Source organism: Eschscholzia californica, unplaced genomic scaffold (genome assembly GCF_041429995.1).
Source record: "Eschscholzia californica isolate CP2 unplaced genomic scaffold, dmEscCali1.0.p SCAF_2, whole genome shotgun sequence".
In the NCBI taxonomy this organism is placed as follows: Eukaryota; Viridiplantae; Streptophyta; class Magnoliopsida; order Ranunculales; family Papaveraceae; genus Eschscholzia; species Eschscholzia californica.
In genome coordinates this window covers 3199322-3221513 of record NW_028238309.1, presented here as the reverse complement: position 1 = coordinate 3221513, position 22192 = coordinate 3199322, and the positions used below count along the sequence as shown (strand labels likewise).

Sequence of the window (22192 nt, the reverse complement as noted above, 5' to 3'; positions counted from 1 at the left end):
GGCGGATGCGATTAGCCCAAAGGGGAAGTCTAGATGGGTCGTAGACATGGTTGATGCGGTTAGCCCAAAAGAGAAGTCTATACGGACTGAAGTTGTTGTCTAAATATGCCGAAGTGATCACATGTTTGAGAGTAGAAAATGAACAGATCATCATTAATTGAGACATTACCTAAGCAATATTTAACACTGGTTAACAAAATATGTTTTTATTATTTTTTTTTTATGTGTGTCAGATGAAATATGGTCGTAATTTTACATATGTAAAAAAAATGTATAAATATTCACACCACTGTCGAGTCGTGTGAGTTTCTTGATTATTAGTGTTGTTTAACCTAATTGATGTGTTATGTTAATATTACGAACTCAGTACTTTCTAATTTTAAAAATGGAAAATATCAAATAACAAAAGAACTAATTATTTTTTATAAATAATTAGGGGAACATCATATTTGTTGATTATATTTGGAAAGTACAAGAGTGAAATGTACATCCATTTGAAAAAGAAATTGTATTATTTCGTTTATTATCCATTTTTAGATAAATCTTTGGCCCTTTAGACATGTTTGTTGATAAAAATATCTACATTGTGATGTTTGTGTTTGCCTTAATCAAACTTATATCTAACTCGATAGTCGAGACCTGCATTATTTAAAATCAGAGTTCAGAATAGTTGCTTCTTTGTGTTTCAAATTTTCAATTGATTTTAGATATACTTGTGTGACAAATGATTCAGACCCTAACAAGTCAGATTTAGATTTCAACTAGTCAAATTCAAGCTACAAAAATGGCAGTCGTCACATGTTGTACCCTAAATCCTTCGTCAACTTCGTCCAACTTCATAATGTTGTGTCAACCACTGGTAAGTCAGTTGGTCAGTGCATATACTCTGCAATGCAGAAGTCTCGAGTTCGATCTCATGAAAGTGCAAATCCAGGAATATCGAAATTGGGTGTAAAATAAAGTTGTTTATATAGGCCTTAGGCCATTTAATTCGTCGGGCTTGAGGCTCAGTAGTATTTCGACAATATCGTGTTTATCACATCGTCTCAATGTATCGATTAGATCGTAGTCGATTTCTCAAAAAAAAAATTCATAAGGTTGTGATTCACCCGAGTAGTAAGTAGGTGAACAAACTTGCAACTATTTCTTAAGAAAATTACCAAATTAACCTCAATACGATTTTGTCAGTATGATACTGTGTTTTATGGTGTTTATGTTTCGGGGTCCGACAAGGATTTCCCTGAGATAGTCTGCTACAACCCACATGGGTCCTTCCAATCAAGTTCCTAAACCCTAAGGTGGATTTCTTCCTATTGTTTCATTCTCCCCACTTGTTTGAGTTTAAATTAGTGAATCATTTAGATATACAATCACCCAAGTTTCACTTATTAGATTAATTTGACATCCACAGATAAAAAAAAGACGTGATAGAATTTAACTCAGAGTCAGTTTAGTCGTCAAGTCGAATGTCATATGTGACATATGAGAAAAACGAAGACTACCTAAGTGTCCTTGTACTTCAATTCATTTGTGTGAGGTAAACTTAAGGAAAATTACGAGATCTACATGAATTGTTACGATAATCTCATATTTTTTGTCGGATGAGATTATAGATGGAGAAAAAATTCTCATCCTAAACTCTATTTTGGAGTGAAAACCCTTAGATCATTCAACACTCACTGATATCTAAGCTCGAAATTAATTTCCAACGAAACATCAATGTTGAAGCTAAAAGCAATCAATGAGGATCTGTAAATAATCTCACATCTGTTACACAAAAGGCGAGTGGTTAGTTCATAAGTGAAGGAAAACATCAACTCTTCGTCTAAGATGAGAAAGACCTAACACTTTTAAGAGACAAACGATTTTTATAGTAATATTTACAAATTCATGAAACCAACAAAAAAAAAAAAGACACTCAACTACTTAAGTACAAAACATATACTAAACAATTACAATATATAAATATATAGAAATGATGATTTTTGAACTCTGCATTTACATTATTTTTCATAAACTATTACGTTCTAAACACGGTGAATCAAATTTCGAAGTAAAGAATGATAAACTCACTATGCTTATCCAATTCAAAAATGTGTCTTTTGGATGAATCAAGAAACGAAACATCATTGAAGTGGGGAAGATATGATCACAAAAGAAAATGCTAAAAAAATATAGTTAGCATTTTATGTACCATGTTTTACTCACACCAACCTTTATGATATTTAATATCCTAATCACTTCATATAAGATTCTAAGCTTTTAAGGTGCATATTTCTCATACATTGAATTCTAAATAAAATAACATAGAAAGTTATACACCAAGGCTCTACGCCTCTACCCACCCCTTATTCAACAAAAAAAAAATTCTACCCACCCCAATTATTTGGACACCGACAAAAAAATCTATTTACATAAATGTTTCGTATCGTGTTTTTTATGTTAATTATTAAAATAATCTAGACAGGTCATGTGATGTATGATTGTGAGTAACAATAAATACATTGTTTTTTTCTTTTCCTTGTTTTGGCTTTTTGAGAAACAGGATCGAGTAGATCTTTATTCTCTGCGGTCTAATGTTTGTTCTAATATCGAACCCTTTGACAAGTAAATCGTAATAAAATGATGAATGGTATCCGTACAAGTGTAAAAAATATCTATGGCTCCTACCAACCAATAAAGGGAAATACTACTACTACCATAAATGGTACAAAATTCCTTCTAAAACTGTCTCCATCTATTTCATTCTCTTGTCATTTGCTTAGTCTTAAATTCATTATTTGTATAAGAGTTGGTTGGAAATTTAAGTATCCTAAATCATACACTTCTAAACAGTTGGTGCACCTAACTTAACATGTTTTTCTGTTTCAATTTACTATACAAGTTTATGCATCATAAGCATATGATTTGGAAAATTGACTTATACTCAATTTATCAAGCAAAATGAAGACCATATGAAAGATATTTATAGGTTAATTCTATTTTGACTCCCAATTTGTGACTAACTGAATGTTTTTCTCTCATAGACCCCGGCAATTTGATTTGGTTTTCAAAATTTAAAAACATTCTGGAAATATCTTTAGGGGTCAAAATGAATTGATCTCAAGTTAAAACGTTAATATCCACATCATATCTCCTTCTTTCCTCAACTTCATCTCATCTCTCATCCACTTCATTTCTCCCTCTCTATCTTACCCAAAACGTTGTTCCCAGGCAACCTCTGATTGCCAATCTTTAACCCTAGATTTTATTCATTTTCTCTCTTCTCCTGCCTCTTTCTCTTTCCTCTCTCTTCTGTCTCTCTTTCTGGCGAAGGAGAGGAGCCCCTTTGCCAGAGTTCCGAATTTGAAACTCTCGATCTACACGACCTTCAAGGTCTGGTAAGACGGAGAAAGAAAGAGAGTGGGGGGAGGGGGGGGGGGGGGGTTCCTTTGCCAGAATCTAGAGCTGAAGGTTTACCAGAGGAAATCTACAATCCTCTCTCCCCTCTCTGTCTTTTAATCGTTTTGAAGGGAGATGAAAGAAGAAAAAAATAAAGAACAGAGTTGACCGGCAGGGAACTCTTTTAATTTGAGAGAAGGGGTAAGAAAAGAGGGGGCCAAAAAGAAGCCACTCTTGAAACAGGTGGTCAACAAGGAAGCTGGTCCCAAAGCATGGACCAAAAATGAACCTGGCCTGAAAACAGGGGGGCCAAGAAAAAGGAATTAACCCAAAAAAACATCATCCAATATAAAATCAAAATGAAGTTGTCCTTTCTGATTCTTGATCACTGTCTCAATACTTGGGAGTAATTAACATATGCTTCAAATTTCAAAATGTACTGCAAAGATTGTTACAATTTGCAAACTAAGATCACATAAGAAACCTAGAAATCTTGATTTTGAGATTGTCTCCAATGACATTTCTCAGTCTTCTTCTCTTTCAGGAGGCAGACCACAAGGCAACAACATTTTCTGCACAAACAAACAAATAGAGTGAGATGATTCATTCAAGTTGATGGGAAGATGAAAAGAAAAAGGAACACAAGAGAGTAGGAGACGATTAGATAGTCTTTCATAAAAGATTGATTTGACAAGGACTTCAAAATCGAGTCTGAAAATTCCCGACTAGATATGAATCTTTCTGCAGTTGTTAATGAAGCCTTTGGTATGGAAAATCAGTCCATTTGGTTTCAGTGCTTATTTTCAAGTTTGCAACATAGGTTATGGGAATCATGGAGGACTAGAATGCTATCGGACAAAAATGAACAAGTCATCGTTCATATATATAGGAAAAATATATTAACAAAATGGAGTAGCAGAAGTTTGAAATTCTAGTTCTACAAATATTGTTGCTAAAAGCTCACCATAATGAAGAGGGAGTTTTTCTTTTAGCAGGACTCAATATAAGCTCTTGTCACAAAGAGGGATATCATAAGTCATAATAAGACACATAGCTTGAACACAAGAAACATTGGCATCACGATCTAAAGTTAAACTAATATTCAGGGTATACCTACAAGGATTTACTTGTCTCATCCACAACTTTTTATATCATACCAGAAGTCAGCATGATTTCATGAGTACATGATTCCTTCTTTGTTTCATTTTGAGACTGTGAGCCAAATGGGTTCCAAACATAACTCAAGAAATCCTAATGGTTATTCTGACATCCAAAGAAGAAAAAAAAATACTAAACAAGCATTAAGCATCGTGATATGGTCAGAGGTAAGAACATCAATAACAGTAAGTAAGGAAAATTCAACATGGATTTCAAGATTTAAATGATTAGTTTAGTCAATGAGATACCATTTCCTCCTACCTTGATGTCTGCATCCAACGAGGATACCCCCTATATAAACTCATGTGCTTATGAATTCGCAGGAAAGTTCTTGAAAACCCTTTATAGGCTTACTAATAGTTTTCTAGTTATTATTATGAAAACTTTTACCAGAAAAGAAGAAACGTAAGGGTCTTTGAGAATAAAATACATGCAACCAAAAACCAAAAAGATTAAGATATAAATCAAACAAGTTAAGTCTGTCGACGGTGACGAGTATATACCTGCATGAAGTTGTACCGTTCTCTTCCAATCGATTCATTCTCTGCAAGGGCGAAGTAAGCCAGCATGGGGTAATGGCCAACATATGATGCATAGCTATCACGTTGGATGTTCACTGCCCACTCACTACACATCCAAACACCAAAAGAAACATATTAATCGAGAAGAATCAGAATAAAAGATAGCAATAAACCAATAGAGATAAGAAAGTAGATTCTAAACGAGTAAGACCATACAATCTATTCAAATCTGCATGCCCTGTTCCAACGTATTTAGCTTGAAGATGTTCAAGCTGGGAATTAATGTTAAACCTGTCACTCGCCTGCACAGATTAAAGAAAAAAGTAAAAGATCTACTCGGCTATTAAGAGATGATAAAGAAAAATGGAAGGATATACACAATTTGTAATGATGAATGTATCCAGCGAATCACAAAAACATATAATAAGGATAAAGTCAACTTAAACTTTTTATGCAAATCTAAGATGTTTAATCGCAGTTTATGATGGCTCTGTGTCTCTAACTATAATGCCACCCTTGTGAACATGATATGGCAAAAGTAGGTACGTTGTATGGTTAAGTTTCGAATTACGTTCGTGATTAAATTAATCAATCCGAGGATACACATCGAACATAAACAAAACAGTAGTTGTCGATAAACCTGGTTATGCTTATGATTATAATCTAATTTCTCGGCATAATCAATCACTCATATACAAAGGGGGGAAGGGGTGTGGGAAACGGAGTTCTTGTTATTAAAGAGCAAAAACTAGCGAAGTGTTGTATGGGGGAAAACACTTGTGAGTTTTGGGAAACGGTAGTCTAGGGTTTCATTTCTGTGTTTGCTACTATCACGAGTAGAAGTTACAAAGTTGACCCATCAAGCAATAATTATCATGAAGACATAAAATCAGATTCAATGGTCAGTTTTACAACTTTTTTCCTTTTTATTTCTACTAGGGCAAGTAAATCTCAAAATCTGTAAGTGGGTACTCAACATCTCACTTGTTCTTCTCTCTCTCCCAACTCAACTCTAGGATTTCATATCTTTTTAGCCCTAACTCTATACACGCAATTCCCAACACCAAATCAGTGAAACCAAAACCCTAATAGATTTATACCAAATTGTGGAATCAATGATCACAACTATACCAATTTAGTTTCCTACTTCAAAGATAAATTTATACTCTTGTAAGGAACAGTTAAAACCTTACCTGCATATTTACTTTATCGTCGAGAAATCACGATATTTAGCAAAAATCTGCTTCAATCTGCAAGAAAAAAAAACTCAATCGTTATAAAATTGCAGAGTTAATGTAAACCTAAAACTAGGGCACGCGGATAAACTTAAAAAATCGATGCGATGAAAAAACTTGGAACCTTTTCTGAGAGAAGGAGAAGGATTTCTTTTTTTAGTAGTCCCGCCCAATCTATTTATAGAGGATTTATTGAGAGGCTGGTGCTTTGAGGACAGAGGAAAGGAAAATGTTAGATATGGGGTGAGGGTGATTTGGGAAAATAAAAAATGATCCGGCGCACAAAGTTTTGGGTGGAAAAAAAAAATTGTACATTTTTTTGTTTTTTCCAAACACTTCAACCTTTCACCTTCTTCTTCCTCAACCAAGAATTCTGGCGACTTATGCTCCGGCGACATCCACCATTAACACCGAAGATTTCCGCCATTAATGCCAACGATTTCCACCACCAAGTTTGTTTCCTCTCTTTTTTTTTTCTTCCCTTTCCCTTTTCTCTTCTCTTTCTGTCTCTTTCTGATTTCGTGATCAGGAGTTCCAACGAAGGGGGCTCTCTCCTTCGCCGGAAACTTGTCTGGATCTGGTTCGTCATCTCGTCTGGAAAACCAGACGAGCTTGCTTCGTCTGGATCAGGACGAACCAGATCCAGACGACCTTCGTCTGGAAACGGCGAAAGGGTTTTCTCCTTCGCCGGAACTTAAAGAGAGAAGCAGGGAGAGGGATGGAGAGATAGAGAGAGAGAGAGAGAGAGAGAGAGAGAGAGAGAGAGAGAGAGAGAGAGGGATGGAGAGATAGAGAGAAAGAAGAGGGAGAGAGGGAGACAGAGAAAGAGACTTGTCGCCGACCGTCGTCAGCCAATAGTTGGTTGACGATTGTCTGCCGGCAACATGGTAGGGTGTGTTTTACTAATTCTTTTTTGTTTTTCACCCCTCAAAATTTTGCACCCCGAGTACTTTTTTTTATTTTCCCAAATCACCCACCAAAATAAACGCCCATGTAGGCAGGTCCCATTGGAGGGGCTATTTCTCTCTCAAGTCCAATGGGAGTCAGGTACACCTGCTTTCGTCTTGTGGTTGATCTGACCATTGGGATTTTTCGTTCTTTCTCAAACGGGAGACTATTATAAGGAAGTGCTCAACCCGATTTGGCGAAAATGGTCAACTTACCGTCACTTCTTCCTTTATTTTCAATCGAATGTTAATGACAAAAGAACTAGATTTTTTCGATAAAATGTGTCTGCTTCTTTGGTGAGAGAACGAAGGACTGGCGATGAATAAGTGAGAGTAAACCGGAATGAATGATGGTTGTAGTCGGCTGTGGAGGTTAAAAGTTTTATCCTTTTGCAAATTTAAAACAGAAAGCTTTTTCTTCGGCAATTTTGGAATAATATCTTGCCTCAAATTTTATCTCATATCCATGAGAGATATTAGAAGGTGAGAGAATCGCATACAAGTGGTTTGCCTCCAGCCCTCCCTTCCGGGCGGCACATTTAATGTTCCAGCATCCCTAAGTGTTAAAACATACAGTATTGTCAAACCCATTTTCATGGGTGTTCTATTTCCAAAAGCATGCTTCCCTGAAAACATGGTAAATCACAACCCCTATACCTATAGCAATAAACATGTAATACAAAATCACAGTATTACTTCCATAAATAACAAAATTTACAAAAACTCCTGATGCAACAACATGAGAGTTATGTACTAGCTCCAAACCATTTAATCCTCTTTTCCTTCACTGCAACTCAAAACTCGAAAACTCATGTCAGAGAGAAAAGTCGAAGCCCTAAACTCTGCCCCATTGTGCTGGAATTTGGAGCTTCAGCTATTTTCTGATGGACAAATAAACAGGGTTTCATGGGGATTGGCTTTGGTTTTGGGAGACTTCTAGTTGGGGAGGCAAGAGGTTGAGAAAGCTCCCTTGAACCAGCTGATTCGCATTCTTGTCTGCTTCATCATCTGTAAAATGTATTAGTACACCATAAATAAGAGATCTCGAAAAAAAATGCAAATTTGGAAAAATATTATTAGTAATTTGACAAAATTCGATGTGCCCAAATAGTATCAGAAAGTTGAAGAGGGAATATATTTTTCGTAGCGATAATTAGAAGTAACTGAAGCTTTACCAAAAAGGGATTTGATAGATGGCCTATTCTTTTTGGTGCTCTTCTTCTTTAGTGCAGCTGCAACAAGAATGTGAGGTATTAGCAAACATATTGCCAGAAACAACAGATGGAACAAGGTGAGAAATATAACTTTGACGCCATATTACACCTAAAAAGGTGTGGCGTCAGTATATATATATATATAGAGAGAGAGAGAGAGAGAGAGAGAGAGAGAGAGAGAGAGAGATTTACCAATGCCAGACATTTCATTGTCATTAACGATTTCAAAGTTCTTATATGTATAACCAACGAAGTTGACGTCCTTGGATGAGAGCATCTGCAAGCAAAAGAAACAGCACCAGTAGCACAATTTAGTAACAATATGATCATTAAACAGGTCGAATACTAAAAACATATTTTAATATTTTCCCACTAATGATTAAAGAATAAAAATAGTAGTTAACTACTGTATAAAAAGTTTCCCACTTCGGGCAACCTAGTAGCAACATCTGTCTCAGTACACTAACAAGCTATGAAGAGTGTAAATGAGGATTTTGATAGTAAATTATTTCGGCAAGATATGAATGGAGTTGTTAAACTACCTTTCTCCAAGGTCCTGATTTCGATGAAGTTTGAACCTGATGCTCAGTCTGCAGTAAGAGGACGGCTCAGAAAAGAAGAATAATCGATATTATGTGCTCTAAGAGAGACGAATACAAATGGCAAGGTAAGGGGCACTATTTATACCTCTTCGAACTTCTCAAAGTTTTGAGTATCTAACTCATCATTGACCTCTGGAATAAAGGCGGCTTCCATCTGATAAAGTCTATCCCATTCAACACCTTTGAACCAAGGATGAGCCTGAAGTACAAAGGAAGAACATTGGTTTTGATTAAATTTTAATTCTGATTACTTTTTTTTTTTTTTTGCAGAAACACCGTAATTATATATAATAATACAAATTGAAATACCTTTATTTCATAAGAGCCTTTTGTTCCAAGCCTCTGCTCAACATTACATAAGAGCTTACTAATAAAATCTTTAGCTCCGGCAGATAGATTTGCTTCCTCCGGAAACTTTAGATGGTTTCTCCAATTTATGATCTATCCATATGATATCACAGCTGTTTAGAAAATAATGCTGGAGTTCTTATCCTAAAGGAATACGTTTTTAACTCAATTATCGAATCAGTCTCACTGTAAATTTGATAAAACGTAATGACTATGGGGTTCCAAATGACCCGTATACAGATTATCAAGTAGTACTTTTTCCAACATAAGGCATTCAACGTAATTTATGATGAGATGAGAAGTAGGAGCTAATATCCGAGCAAGCAAGCGACCTATGAGTAGCTTAACTGGTACGCACTAAAAAATAGAAAAAATAACAAACACAGAAAAGAATGTCGTAGGAGATACCATATTGAAATATACTACAAAACCAGAACCTAAGATAAGATCGTGGACTTACCTTCCTACAGGTTGAAATTGGTTCATCAGAATAAAAAGGTGGATACCCCACAAGCATTTCATACATGATAGCTCCAAGCGACCACCTGCATTGAAAAACTATTGTTGAAGAGAATGTTTTTTTCCTTCATGTGTACTAAAAGTGCAATGAATCAAACTAGTTGAATTAGTTCGCACTTACCAATCACACTCCAGTCCATATCCCTTCTTCAAGAAAACTTCTGGAGCGATATAGTCAGGTGTGCCAACAGTAGAGTACGCCTGAGATTATCAATACCAATATTTTAATGACTTGGAAGGTAAAGAAAAGGATATCTAAACCTGGAGTATTTCATTTACAATTGATGGCATGGGTTTCATTTACGTGCCTCACTATCAAGTGCCAATACCATCCGTAGGCAATTGCTAGACTTACCAGAGGCAACCCCATTGGGGAATGCCATAATCACCACGACCACCAAAAGGTGGTAAAAAGAAGTACAGTTGCAGACTTGCAGTAATATGAACACATATTACAAACAAAACTCACGTTGGAAACACCCTTAGTTTTCTTTGAGAAATTTGCGAAATGCAAAGGAGAAATTGCTAAACAGCTTGAAATATGTCTGGTCGAAGGAACCAAAAACAGAATACATTCTTCTATGGGAGTGTTGAGAGACTTGATAGGCTCACCAGCATTCTCCTATTTCTCTGCCAGTGTTGCAATTGCTCCTGTTGTGTACGTTTTGAAGCAGTACGCTGTTCATTATTTTGCTCAGAAGCGTTAATATTGTTTGCCGCAGAAAAGTCTTCTTCATGTAGAGTGCTGCAGTCTAATGGTTTACAAAGTCCAAAGTCCGACAGTTTCATGTGACCATATTTATCTAGCAACAGATTGTCAGGTTTGATATCTCTGTCAACGATAATCAAGTATTAATTCTTCAAATCCAGTTGAAGAGGAAAGAAAGAACATAAAGACATATGAGCAGCTTCATTTAATGAACAAACCTATGGACGTAATTATGTTTGTGTATAGATTCAATAGCCAGAACTGTTTCCGCAGCATAGAACCTTGCCTCGTCCTCAGTCAGAATATCCTTCCTCATAAGTAACGTCATCATATCTCCACCAGGTAGATATTCCATAATGAGATATAGGAACTCATCATCTTGAAAAGAACAATGTAGTCTGACAATGCAATTGCTATCAACTTCTGCAAGTAAGTTCCTTTCGGCTCTCACATGCTCAACCTGCAGAACACAAACTTGGAATTAGCGAAGTCAAATTTACACTATTACAAGGTCTTCCACTGTACAACTGATAAACGTATACCTGCCCTCTGCGAAGCATTTCTGATTTCTTAAGCTTCTTCATGGCGTATACATGACCTGTTGCCTTCTCCTTGCAGACCCTGACCTGCATAACATAAAATAGCTTCCTTATTTTCCTTCCATTTTCTTTCTTTAAATTCTAAAGAGTTTGCCTCCAGGGCAAATATTTCCTTGTAAAATAATAATGATAATAATAATAAAACAATAGAGAAACTTATGTGCATGAGTTCAAAAGGTTTAGGGTTGCCTAGGAATTAGGAGACTGTCACGTGCTATAATGTAACAGATATAATGATAAAAAATATACCTCCCCGAAAGCACCTTTTCCTATCATTGTCAACAACTCAAAATCGTCAGCTTCCATTTTATGTCTCTGCATGCGCATGTATTCTGTTTCCTTCTTTTCCAGGTGTTTTAAGAGGTTCTTCTGCTCCTCCTCTGACACATCAGCACTGGCCAACTCTTTTTCCAGAATATGACGCCTGTTGAAAACAAAACTTAAGTACTAGGCCCACTGAACTATTAATTGAATGTTGTGCAAGTCACGCATGTATCCATTTACAACCATTTTTTCAACAATAGATTGCTTCAGTTCATTAGACATTCATTTTGTTTTCAAGGAAAATACAGTTGTTCAAAGACTTTCCAGATTAAGGAGCCGACTCAACCAGCTGGACTTCTAGTTCATTCCCATTATATTTTCACTTGCAATAAGTAAAGTTCTGTTAGAAGCTAAACAGATTTGCACCTATCACAGGTAAGCGTACGACCAACATGCATAACACAGACTCTTCTGTCTCTCAGAAGTCAAACGAGCTCATGGCTTAGAATGCTACCTAAGCCCATTACACACCAAAACAGTTATTGCAGCTGCAACGTGAGCTTCAAGGCTGTTGAAAACTAAAGCTAATAGAAGGCAATGGAAAGATGGGCAGCATATATGGTTTCTTGCAAATACTAGAAAAATAAGTATCTATTTAATAGTAAGGACAGAAGCGAGCTACTCGTTTTACAGATATGTAATAAAGTTGATGTGACAATTATGATTTCACTCATGAAACTAAAGCTATTAAGAGTATACCTCAAGGTTTGCAACAAGGTGAGACCACTTAAAAGGCTACAGACTTCCATAAATAGCAAAATTAATTGAAACAAAATTATGGAATATTTAAGATTCCCAAACTCTTTAAGAAACTTTAAGATCCTTCTCTAAAAGCTCAGTGAAAGTACTGTGCAACTTCGGCAGATATATATTGACTCTGTCAATAACTTTGCCTTTCAATAGGCGGAAGAATGAGAATAAGAATGGTTTCAAAATATTGATCTGTACAATTATAATTTAATTTTCAATAAAAAAAATATAACAGTATTGACTCATATTTCACGTAATATTTACTTATAATTTGTTCACGCATGGAAAACATTACAAGTGCAGCAATCATCATATTCTTTCTCTAATACTCTGATTATTTGGTAAACATGTAAGACATTTCACCCTTTTATGTATGAGTAACTTAATGACTCGAAATAGATATACAAACATTCCTTATAAATGCAGGGATATAACTAGGAAAAATTCCAATTGTCTAAAAAATAACCATGAAGAAGCCAAATAGCTTATGTGCCGAATATATAATCTTTTAACCAAAACCCGGAAAAACATAGCTTCTCTCCTTCACCAACTTGTCACTTGTGCCAGTTTAAGGAGGAATCCAATCATCACTTCTTCCTAACATTATGAGATAGTATTGGAATGATTACTTCATTTGGATATGTTTTGGTATCTGTAGGTGTTTTGTTTTCCTTGAGTGACGGTGTGACGCCTTAAATGCATGGAAGAGCTGCATATCCGACAAGGGCCACACAGCTACTTGAGTGACGGTGCGACTCGAAAGCTCGTATTAATATTATTATTTGTTTGAAGATGACCTTGTTCTAGGACCTGATTCTCAAAGTGCTGGCCATGTCAAAGTCTCTTCGAGCGGAGAAACTGTTTTATTTTTTAGGCTGGCGTGACAAATATTTTTATATTCTTCAGTCTAACATACTGATTATTTCCCCTTGGAGAGAAAAAACACCGTAACTTTAAGTGGGTGGGGTGTACTCTGAGGATCGCCTCAGTGGAACTCGTCACTTTCAACATTGTATCTAACACCTTAATTGCGTCAACGCGTTGCTGCATCATTGTTTGTTTTCTCCACAAGTAATTGATTCTTCCTTGTTTTTTTACGTGGTCGTGGTGTATTTTAACACCACAAAGCTATTGAAAGCAATAAGCTACGTGAATAAGGAGTTTCAAGCATTAAATGATCTGCCAAAAGACTACATTTTGCACAAAAGTAAGCCGCCTCAAGCCTTTTTTTTTAAGTTTTGGTAACAAAATGTCAAAATATATTTGTATATTTCCTTATCGAAGCATAAATATTACAACCATGACAAAGTATAACTATGGTGATAAACTGAAAATCGTACTTTCCTATTGCACGTCATAAAGAAAGGATGGCCCACATATTCCATGGAAGTATACGAATAACACGTGTCTTATGAATCCTATTACAAAAATGATATGTAGACATAAGGTTTTTCTATTTCTGGAAAAGCAAGGCATCCAATCTAGCTGCACATTATCACTTCTTTAAAGAGAAAAATATTCAAAGTCTATAAATGCAATAACGTTCCTTAAAATGTCCTAAGATGTATATACCACCTTCAAAGGCATCTGCAGCATCAACATAATATACTAACATATTCAGAAGTCTTAAAAGGCATACCTCTTCTTCCTCTCCTGCAAATTCTTCATTTGCTCCTTGTAATGGTTCTCTATGTACTGCTTTGCTGCTGCAACTCTCTGCTTTGTAACATTCGAGGGCAATTCTTCCACTGCGGTCATCTTCGAACCCTCCTCTCCATCCGCCTCCGCCTCCGCTTTCTTACTAGTATTTCTCGATTTCTCTCTCGGTTTAAGCTTGCGGAAGCAACTTATTACACAATCCATATCAAGTTAAGTTAAGCAAGATTCTTCACTTCGCAAATCTCCACTTTTGTAAATTAAACTTACACTTTCATAACACCATTTTGTTTTCCTTTCCAAAACCGCGAAATTACTTATAATTCATCAACTACTAAATCTCAGTTACCCATCTTTCCATTACAAGTTAAAAAAAATTCTGCATGCTGAGAAACTCACAACTCTCCCATCATTTCTGCATGAATAAACAATCACAAGCAGAAACATGCGTTATTACTATCCTAAGAAGCATACACGATCAAAGATACACATTATAAACCCTAAATTATCAAAAATAGTGACGATCAAACCAATATCTAATCGCAGGTCCGCAAATACAAATAACTCAAGATAACAAATTCAATTAGTATACAACACTAATAAGTGAATCCAAATCACAGCAATAAACATCAATGAACTTATACACAAAACCCTAAAACGATCAATCATCAATCTGAAAATTTTGAAAAATGATAAAAAGGTAGTCGAATGAATTCAAAAGAGAATCAATGTTGGCGTGAAATTTAGGTTACCGCGTAAGAACTGTAGAACAATTATATCAATCAGGAACCCTAGATGGCAGAGAAATTCGAAATGTCTCCCGTTATCCACTTCTTAGAAGACGAAGTAACTGCGTTTTTGTGTTCTCTTTTCCTTTTGTTTAAAGTCTCTCTCTCTCTCGCTCTTTTCTTCCCTCTCACTTTTATATGTCAAATTTTTTTTCCCTCAAAAAATTGCTGGTATAATAAGCTGTGGGCGAGGATAAAACTGGGAATTTACATATCGCCGGCAGAATCCTCATATCTGGTTCAGCCGTTCAGGAGTATAATAAGATGTATATTCTGGTCGAGGGTAAAACTGGAAATTCACATATCGCCGGTAAAATCTTCATTTCAGACTCTAGGAGATATTAGAGCATCTCCAATGCAAAACTCAAAAAAATCTCCATTCATCATACGTGTCAAGTTCCAATTGAGATTCTCACTCCTACGTGGCGTTAATAGAGATCTTCAATTTTTTGTTGTCTCCAATGCAAAACTCTAAACTTATCTTATTTACTTATGTGGCATAGTTATTTTCGTAAATAAATAATTAGTTATTTTAGAAAACATAGAAGACTTGATTTCTATTGGCTGAAAATCAAATATTGATGAGTTGGACAATTAGAGATATCTCAAGAGGACACTCTAGAAATAGAGTGTCCTCTTGAGATATCTCTATTCCACTCTCGACACGTCATCTAAGAGATCCAAATAGAGTGTTGCATTGGAGATGATTTTTAAGAAAAAACTTCAAAAATCCTACATGGCACTCGGAGTTTCTAAGATTGAGTGTTGCATTGGAGATGCTCTTAGGTTCGAATCTTATAAAGAACTTCGAAATATAAGACATGTACGTTGTGGGCGGAAGTAAAACTAGAAATTCACATATCGTATTCAGATAAAATTCACCTATTTGATTGAGGAAAAACTTGGGTTGGAACAGTAGAAAAAACTTCAGTATGATATGTCTATTTTGATTTTTATGTTCGATCAGATAATCAAAATTGAAGTATATTTATCATTCTTACATCGAATGTTGAGATTATATTATATGAATTTGGATAAGTAGTTGAGCTATTGAGATTATCGTGAGAATAATTACATAGCAACTTATTAAAATTAGGATAATGTCAAGAGCAATAAAATAGGAGAGAAAGAGAGAGATTTGTGGTTAGGGTTTGTGAAATGGGGATCAAGAGGGTCCCGTGGGTTCAACATGGATGCAAATTATAGCAAGGCATTGACATGGATAAGAGCTCAAGCTGTATATTTGAGATTAAGCATATTGTGTTTGTTGATGTTGAAGAGTAGTTGAAAGTGGGGTCTATCTATAAGAGATCCAAAAATGAAGAGTCAAAGAATAGTAACAATGTCCCAATGTTACCAATATGTGACCACCTTGTCGATGACAACTCCATGACCACATGACTTGCCTAAAGGAACCGGATACTATGCACAAGTTGGCATTACTGGTCCATTAGGCCAAAACATCACAATCTTTTTTTTTTTGAATTGTTCAGCGTGTCTCGAACCCTTGACTAAAACATCACAATCTTGATTGCCTCATATGCTCAAAAGAAAAAAGATTGAGCATTTTAAACCTTATTAAACATATTTTGATTTACTTGCATTTCTGAACCGTCAAAAGTCTCCTATTACTACTAGTGATGAACTTTCTATACGGGGCAGAAGAAGCTCAATGCTTTTTCTTGAGCCGATAAAAATATCAATGAAAGTCGGTACAACTTCACATTATCTATATTTGCCCCTCAACTTTCGAAAGTAACATTATTCCTAGCTTCGAGAATGGACCATAACAACACAAGAAGAGTGAAATTTTCAAATGTTTCTTCTACTCTCATAAATCGACACTGCTTCCTCATCCCCTATAAGGTTGCACAAAGAAATTACACGGCTTTCATGTGAAATGGCTATGGAAAGAAAAGGTGTTCAACACTTTTGTTGCAAACGATGTGTCTATTCACCAACTTGCAACCCATTTCTCCCTGCGTGTGTAGTTGGATTTTGTTCATCTGGGGGGGAAGTGTTAGCCCCTTGGAATGTGGTGGCTCCTTTCAAAATGGTAGCGACCAAGCATGTCCATCACATAGGTTGGTTATTTTGGGTCGTTGTCGGGTCAACGCCGATTCAATAGTAAACCTAGTTTGGTGGTTTAGACGACCTGCGAATGTCGACTTCTGCATAATGACTCATATTCTCAAGAGGGAAGTGTCAAAGGGCCCCTTAAATGTTAAAGGCACCTCTCACAACACAGGTTCGAGAGGGAGTTTGTAAGGAAAGGAAGCGCCTTTTAACACATATGGGGGTGTGTTTAAACTCCCCTTCCTCAAATAGTGAAAGAAAAGGGCAAATTTATAATCCCATCATGTATTATAAAACTTCAAGGTGTAATAGTTTAGGGTTGGCTAGTTTAAAGGCCCTTCTGGATAGTGTTATTAACTCTCTTTTTGACTTAGTCTAGTTTGACTACATTTGGTTCGAGACACATAAAAATTGATGGTCTCGGGGGCCGATTTTTGTTATAAATTCGACTCAAGAACAATAGAGTTCAAGTGAAATTTTTTGAGTTGAAAGAGCCAAAATCCGTAACAAAATTCACTCATTGAGTCCATTGATTTGGGTTGTATTTATTAGTGGGGGGAGGATTCATCTACAAAATCGATTCGAACCTACCGGATTTGAAATTGATGGAGTTGACAAAATTTGAAGTCCAACTTGATTGATCTTGAGCCAAAATTTGCAACACAATTCGAGTCCAGTGTCCAGTGATTTGAGTTGTATCCATTAGTGGCGGGAGGATTCAATTACGAAGTCTGTTAGAACCAACCGAATTTAGAATCAGTAGACTTGACCTTATATTGTAACCAAGTCCGTTGGAGTCCACTGATTTTAAGTCGAAAAAAAAAAAGAAGTGCCTGTTTGGAGTGGGGGCTAGGGGTGGCAATTTGGTCCGAACCGGCGAGTTTTCCCCCGAACCCGCCCCTAATGGAACGGGTTTTACCGCCCCGTTTATTAAATGGGACGGTAATGGCATGAAGATAAAACCATTTACCGGGTTCGGGGCGGGTTTGGGATTAGGTAGTAAAACCCGCCCCGCCCCGATTAAATATGTTATGTTATTATATATACAATAGGTTTCTAAAACTTTTTATCTTATATCATCAATTTAACTATTTTATATTTTATATTATGTAATAAGTTATAGTGTTTACAGTTGATAAAACCAAATGTTAAAAGTTTTGTTTATAATATTTATATTATCTTGATTAATCTAACTTATTTGAAATAAAAATATGAAATTTATGTTAAAATCCGACCCGCCCCGCACCGTTTCATGTTAAACGGGACGGGGCGGGGCGGGTCGGTAATGGTTAAGTAATTTCTAGTCGGAACGGGTATGGTAATTAAATACCCACCCCGATTAACTATTGGGACGGGAATGGTAAAACCCGTTTATTAACGGGGCGGACTTGGGAAAGAGGTAACCCGTCCCAAACCCGCCCCGTTGACATCCCTAGTGGGGGCGCTAGAATATGGGGGGCGCCATTAACACCCCCCTTTAGGGTTTTTGGCATCTGGGGGTTTATAAATCAACACACAAAGAGAAAGAACCCGCCATCTCGCGCGTTCTTCAGTCGGCTGAATTTATCTAGTAAGAGTAAGACCTTTCTCTGCCTTCTCTACTAATTATTTTGTTCCATTTTTCCCTCAAAGATCAAAACCCTAACTTTTTTTTGGGTTTTTACAGATTCTGTTGAACACCATCCACTTCACACAATGTATCTCCAGTTCTACATAAACGAAAATGGCGATAAAGTATACACCACTAAGGTATTACTACTTATTGTCATCTTAATTGATAAAGTTATTGTACGCTCTTTATTTTGATTCATTTATTTCTATGAAGTGATTGTTTTAACTTCATGATTTCTCTTCAGAGAGATTAAGGCAAGTTTTAGGGGTTTTTGTTTGACCTGAACACTCAAAGATGCTTCCTTTTGTAAATGGGTTGTTGTCCTGATTTTGTTTGTTGATTAGAGTTTCTAATTTACTTTTCTTTCTAATTGTTTCGTTTTTGTTCTTCGGAGATGCTATTTATGTTTTGTCTACATTGAGTGTGCTTAATTTGTGATTTTTCTTTTCTTACATTCCAATGCTTGTTCTTATTTGTTTACATTTTTGTCTTCGTAGAAAGAATCACCACTCGGGCGAGCAACAGAATCTGCTCATCCAGGTAATTTTCCTCTCCATTTAGGTTTCATTTAGTATGATGGGTCTCATCTCTTGAGTTGGTTTCATTTATTTCTTAAGGTCCATGGATTCCTTCTTTTGTATGTTTTCTTGTTTCATTTCAATTCCAATTTAAGTTCCGGCTTTCAATTACGACCTTGATATCCTATCTTGTTCTGTTTACCTATGTTTATAAAGAAACCACAATATTATAAAGGGGTATCCCGTGTACGGAGCTACCAAAGTGGCAGCCTTGTGCCCCAACGCAACCAAGGGCCTCATATTTTCAATTTTGCATGTACATTCGAAACAATAATAGATTTTAGATTGATTCATAACATGATTTAAGTTGTAACTTAGTGGTTAAGAGGTTACTTCTTGTACAAGAGGTCACGAGTTCAAATCCTCTCCTTTCCGTCATTGTGAATTTTGCTTATTTTTATCTAACATACATCATATATAGCCCTAATTTTTAATTTCGCTTGGGGCCTCCTAAGTCCTACCTATATAGTGCATTTGAGAAAAAATAAATAAAATTCCTAATAGTGCTTAGGGGAGGATTTGATCCCTTGACCTCTTGCATATGACCTTGTGCAAGAGGTTAGGAGTTCAAATCCTCCCGTATACGCTATTGTGAATTTTGTTTATTTTTATCTAACATGTATCATATAAGGCCCTAATTTTTAATTCCGCTTGGTGCTTCCAAATGCTTGGTCCGACTCTACCTATATAGTGCATGTGAGAAAAAAATAAACAATATTCCTAATAGTGCTGAAGGGAGGATTTGATCGCTTGACCTCTTGCATATGATCTAAACTCGTAACTACTAAGCTACACCTTAAATCTTGTTGTGGATCTGCTTAAAATATAATTATTATTTTGAAAGAGACATAAAATCCAAAACATGAGGCCCTTCGTTACCTTGGGGTCCGAAGCGGCCGCTTTGTCTGCTTCGGGCCCAGGCTGCCACAGCAGGAACTTTTCTTCCTGCAGTATTGTGGACTGATAAGGAGGAAACTTTTGCCTTTCTGCTTTTCCATTTTAATAATTTTTGTATCTACTTCAAATATGCAGCTCGATTCTCACCCGACGACAAGTACTCAAGGCAGAGAGTTCTCTTGAAAAAGCGATTCGGTTTACTACCAACTCAGAAACCCGCACCTAAGTATTGAGAAACCACAGTGTTTCCTGCTTCTACAATTTACATGTTTTATTAGATATGGTGTATTAGGATTGGAATCATGTTCAGGAGATTGTTTAGTGTTCCAACAATGTCTGGTCTGTAATATGATATTGAAGTCAAGTTTGAATTACTAATGAATTATCAACGAGTAAAGTGGAGTTAAGACTTTCCCCCTTGAAGTGTGTTAATGGAATTTATTTGATATTATTTTGCAGCCTTTGTTATGTTTCTTCAGTTATGAACGTTCCATTTTTGTCAAGCATGATAGAGCTGTCCTCCCATTAATGTCTCGAGAATTTGTCATGTGAAGCTTAAGAACTGCAGAAACATGAAGAGTTTAAAAGTTTTTTAATCCAACTATGGGTGGTGGCCATTGATGGGGAACGGAATTTCTGTCACCCAAATGAAATCAGATCAATGCCTGCTGAGTATAGATTTGTTTTGGTTCATTTTTTTTAAATCACAGCTAGTAGGACTAATTAGTATAGTAGTAAGCTGTCCAGTGAAAGGAAACTAAAAGAGAAGACGAAGTTTATGGCTGGTGATGCCCTTGCCACCATCCTGTTTTTCTCCTTTCATCTTCACCACCACAACCAACACCAGCACCACCAACACAACTTCGACTTCGTTCGCGAGCTATCAGTTACACTGAAGCTTTATAAGAGCATCTCCCATGAGACACTCACACTCTAAAGCTTCGAGCGTTGCTTAAGATTTCAAGGTTTTCTGTTAAAATATCTTTTCAGATGGATACTTGATTAGACACATCATGATGATGTAAGAGCATCTCCAATGCAACACTCAATCTTAGAAACTCTGAGTGCCATCTAGGATTTTTAGAGTTTTTTCTTAAAACTCCTCTCCAATGCAACACTCTGTTTGGATCTCTAAGATGACGTGTCGAGGGTGGAATAGAGATATATCAAGAGGACACTCTATTTCTAGAGTGTCCTCTTGAGATATCTCTAATTGTCTAACTCATCAATATTTGATTTTCAACCAATAGAAATCGAGTCTTCTATATTTTCTAAAATAACTAATTATTTATTGACAAAATTAACTATGACACATAAGTAAATAAGATAAGTTTAGAGTTTTGCATTGGAGACAAAAAAAAATTGAGCATCTCTATTAAAGCCACATAGGAGTGACTCAATTGGAACTTGACACACAGGATGAATAGAGATTTTTATAAGTTTTGCATTGGAGATGCTCTAAACACATATTATAGAGACTCTCGAAAAAGACATTCTAAAATTAGAGTGTCTTCTTCAATTTCTAAGTGTCAACTCATTCACACTTTAAAATTTAAACTAATAGAAAACTTTATTTTTAACTACTACTTTTTTCCTATTAAATTTAAGAGTTTCTTGTATACCAAAGAGAGTTATTTTTTGGATCTCCATTGGAACCAAAATAGTTTTGGATTGTCTCTATTTTGCCACTTAGAAATGAGGACATAAAATGACACTTGACAACTAGGACTTTCAAAGTTTTTCTTAGAGTGTCCCATTGGAGATGTTTTAAGTGTTCAGACATTTTGGGCGAGTTTGTGTAGCTCGGCAAGAACAAAATTCTGTACCTGTGAGTTTAGGTCTGAGTTGTCAAACTCGAGGACAATATCGTTAACTACTAACGTTTGGAGCGTCACAATTGTTATCAGAGCGAAGACAACTGTTTGTCGAGGGTTAGAGGATTATGATAGTCCCACGTCGCTCGCGAGAGTGTCCAAAGTTTGGGCTATAAGTGTACGCTTAAGTTTAGTAAGTGACAAAGCTTTTCAGGTGGCCTCGTGGAACCCAATCGTACACTGCTAAGGATTGGGGTGTCACAGGTGGTATCAAACCGTAGCTAAGTGGTTAGGTATGTCAAACTCTGTGTGCCTATAACTTTCCTTGTTTTTCATTTGTCATCATAGAATGACTGGCCCAGCCCAGTCTGAAGCTCCCAAACGGCCCATATACCCGGGGGCATAAATCGTAATATTGCACTCTCGTTCGATCTCTTGGTTTATGATTCTTCCTTTCAATCCCT

The 22192-nt window shown here is 36.3% G+C and overlaps 2 protein-coding genes across 3 annotated transcripts; both read right to left on the bottom strand.

Annotated features, from left to right (window-relative positions):
- Positions 1–3704: 3704 nt before the first annotated feature.
- On the bottom strand, positions 3705–6529 carry LOC147555301 (uncharacterized protein At4g14342). Of its 2 annotated transcripts, none has more exons than XM_086663969.1 (5): positions 6420–6529; positions 6254–6300; positions 5277–5362; positions 5043–5166; positions 3705–3953 (listed from the first exon to the last, which is right to left on the bottom strand). In XM_086663969.1, the coding sequence occupies exons 2-5, from the start codon at positions 6257–6259 to the stop codon at positions 3906–3908; spliced, it is 264 nt and encodes an 87-aa protein (XP_086520095.1). In that variant the 5' UTR covers positions 6260–6300; positions 6420–6529; the 3' UTR covers positions 3705–3905. The 2 variants fall into 2 exon arrangements, with proteins under 2 accessions (XP_086520095.1, XP_086520094.1); XM_086663968.1 differs by having other exon boundaries at positions 6254–6310; positions 6420–6502.
- A 1291-nt stretch (positions 6530–7820) lies between these two features.
- On the bottom strand, positions 7821–14993 carry LOC147555300 (uncharacterized). Its single transcript, XM_086662820.1, has 14 exons — positions 14716–14993; positions 13947–14378; positions 11483–11657; positions 11177–11260; positions 10853–11094; positions 10538–10757; positions 10047–10126; positions 9867–9951; positions 9368–9499; positions 9144–9257; positions 8999–9046; positions 8649–8733; positions 8418–8474; positions 7821–8250 (listed from the first exon to the last, which is right to left on the bottom strand). Exons 2-14 carry the CDS (start codon positions 14168–14170, stop codon positions 8147–8149), a joined length of 1650 nt encoding a protein of 549 aa, XP_086518946.1. The 5' UTR covers positions 14171–14378; positions 14716–14993; the 3' UTR covers positions 7821–8146.
- Between the last annotated feature and the right edge of the window lie 7199 nt (positions 14994–22192).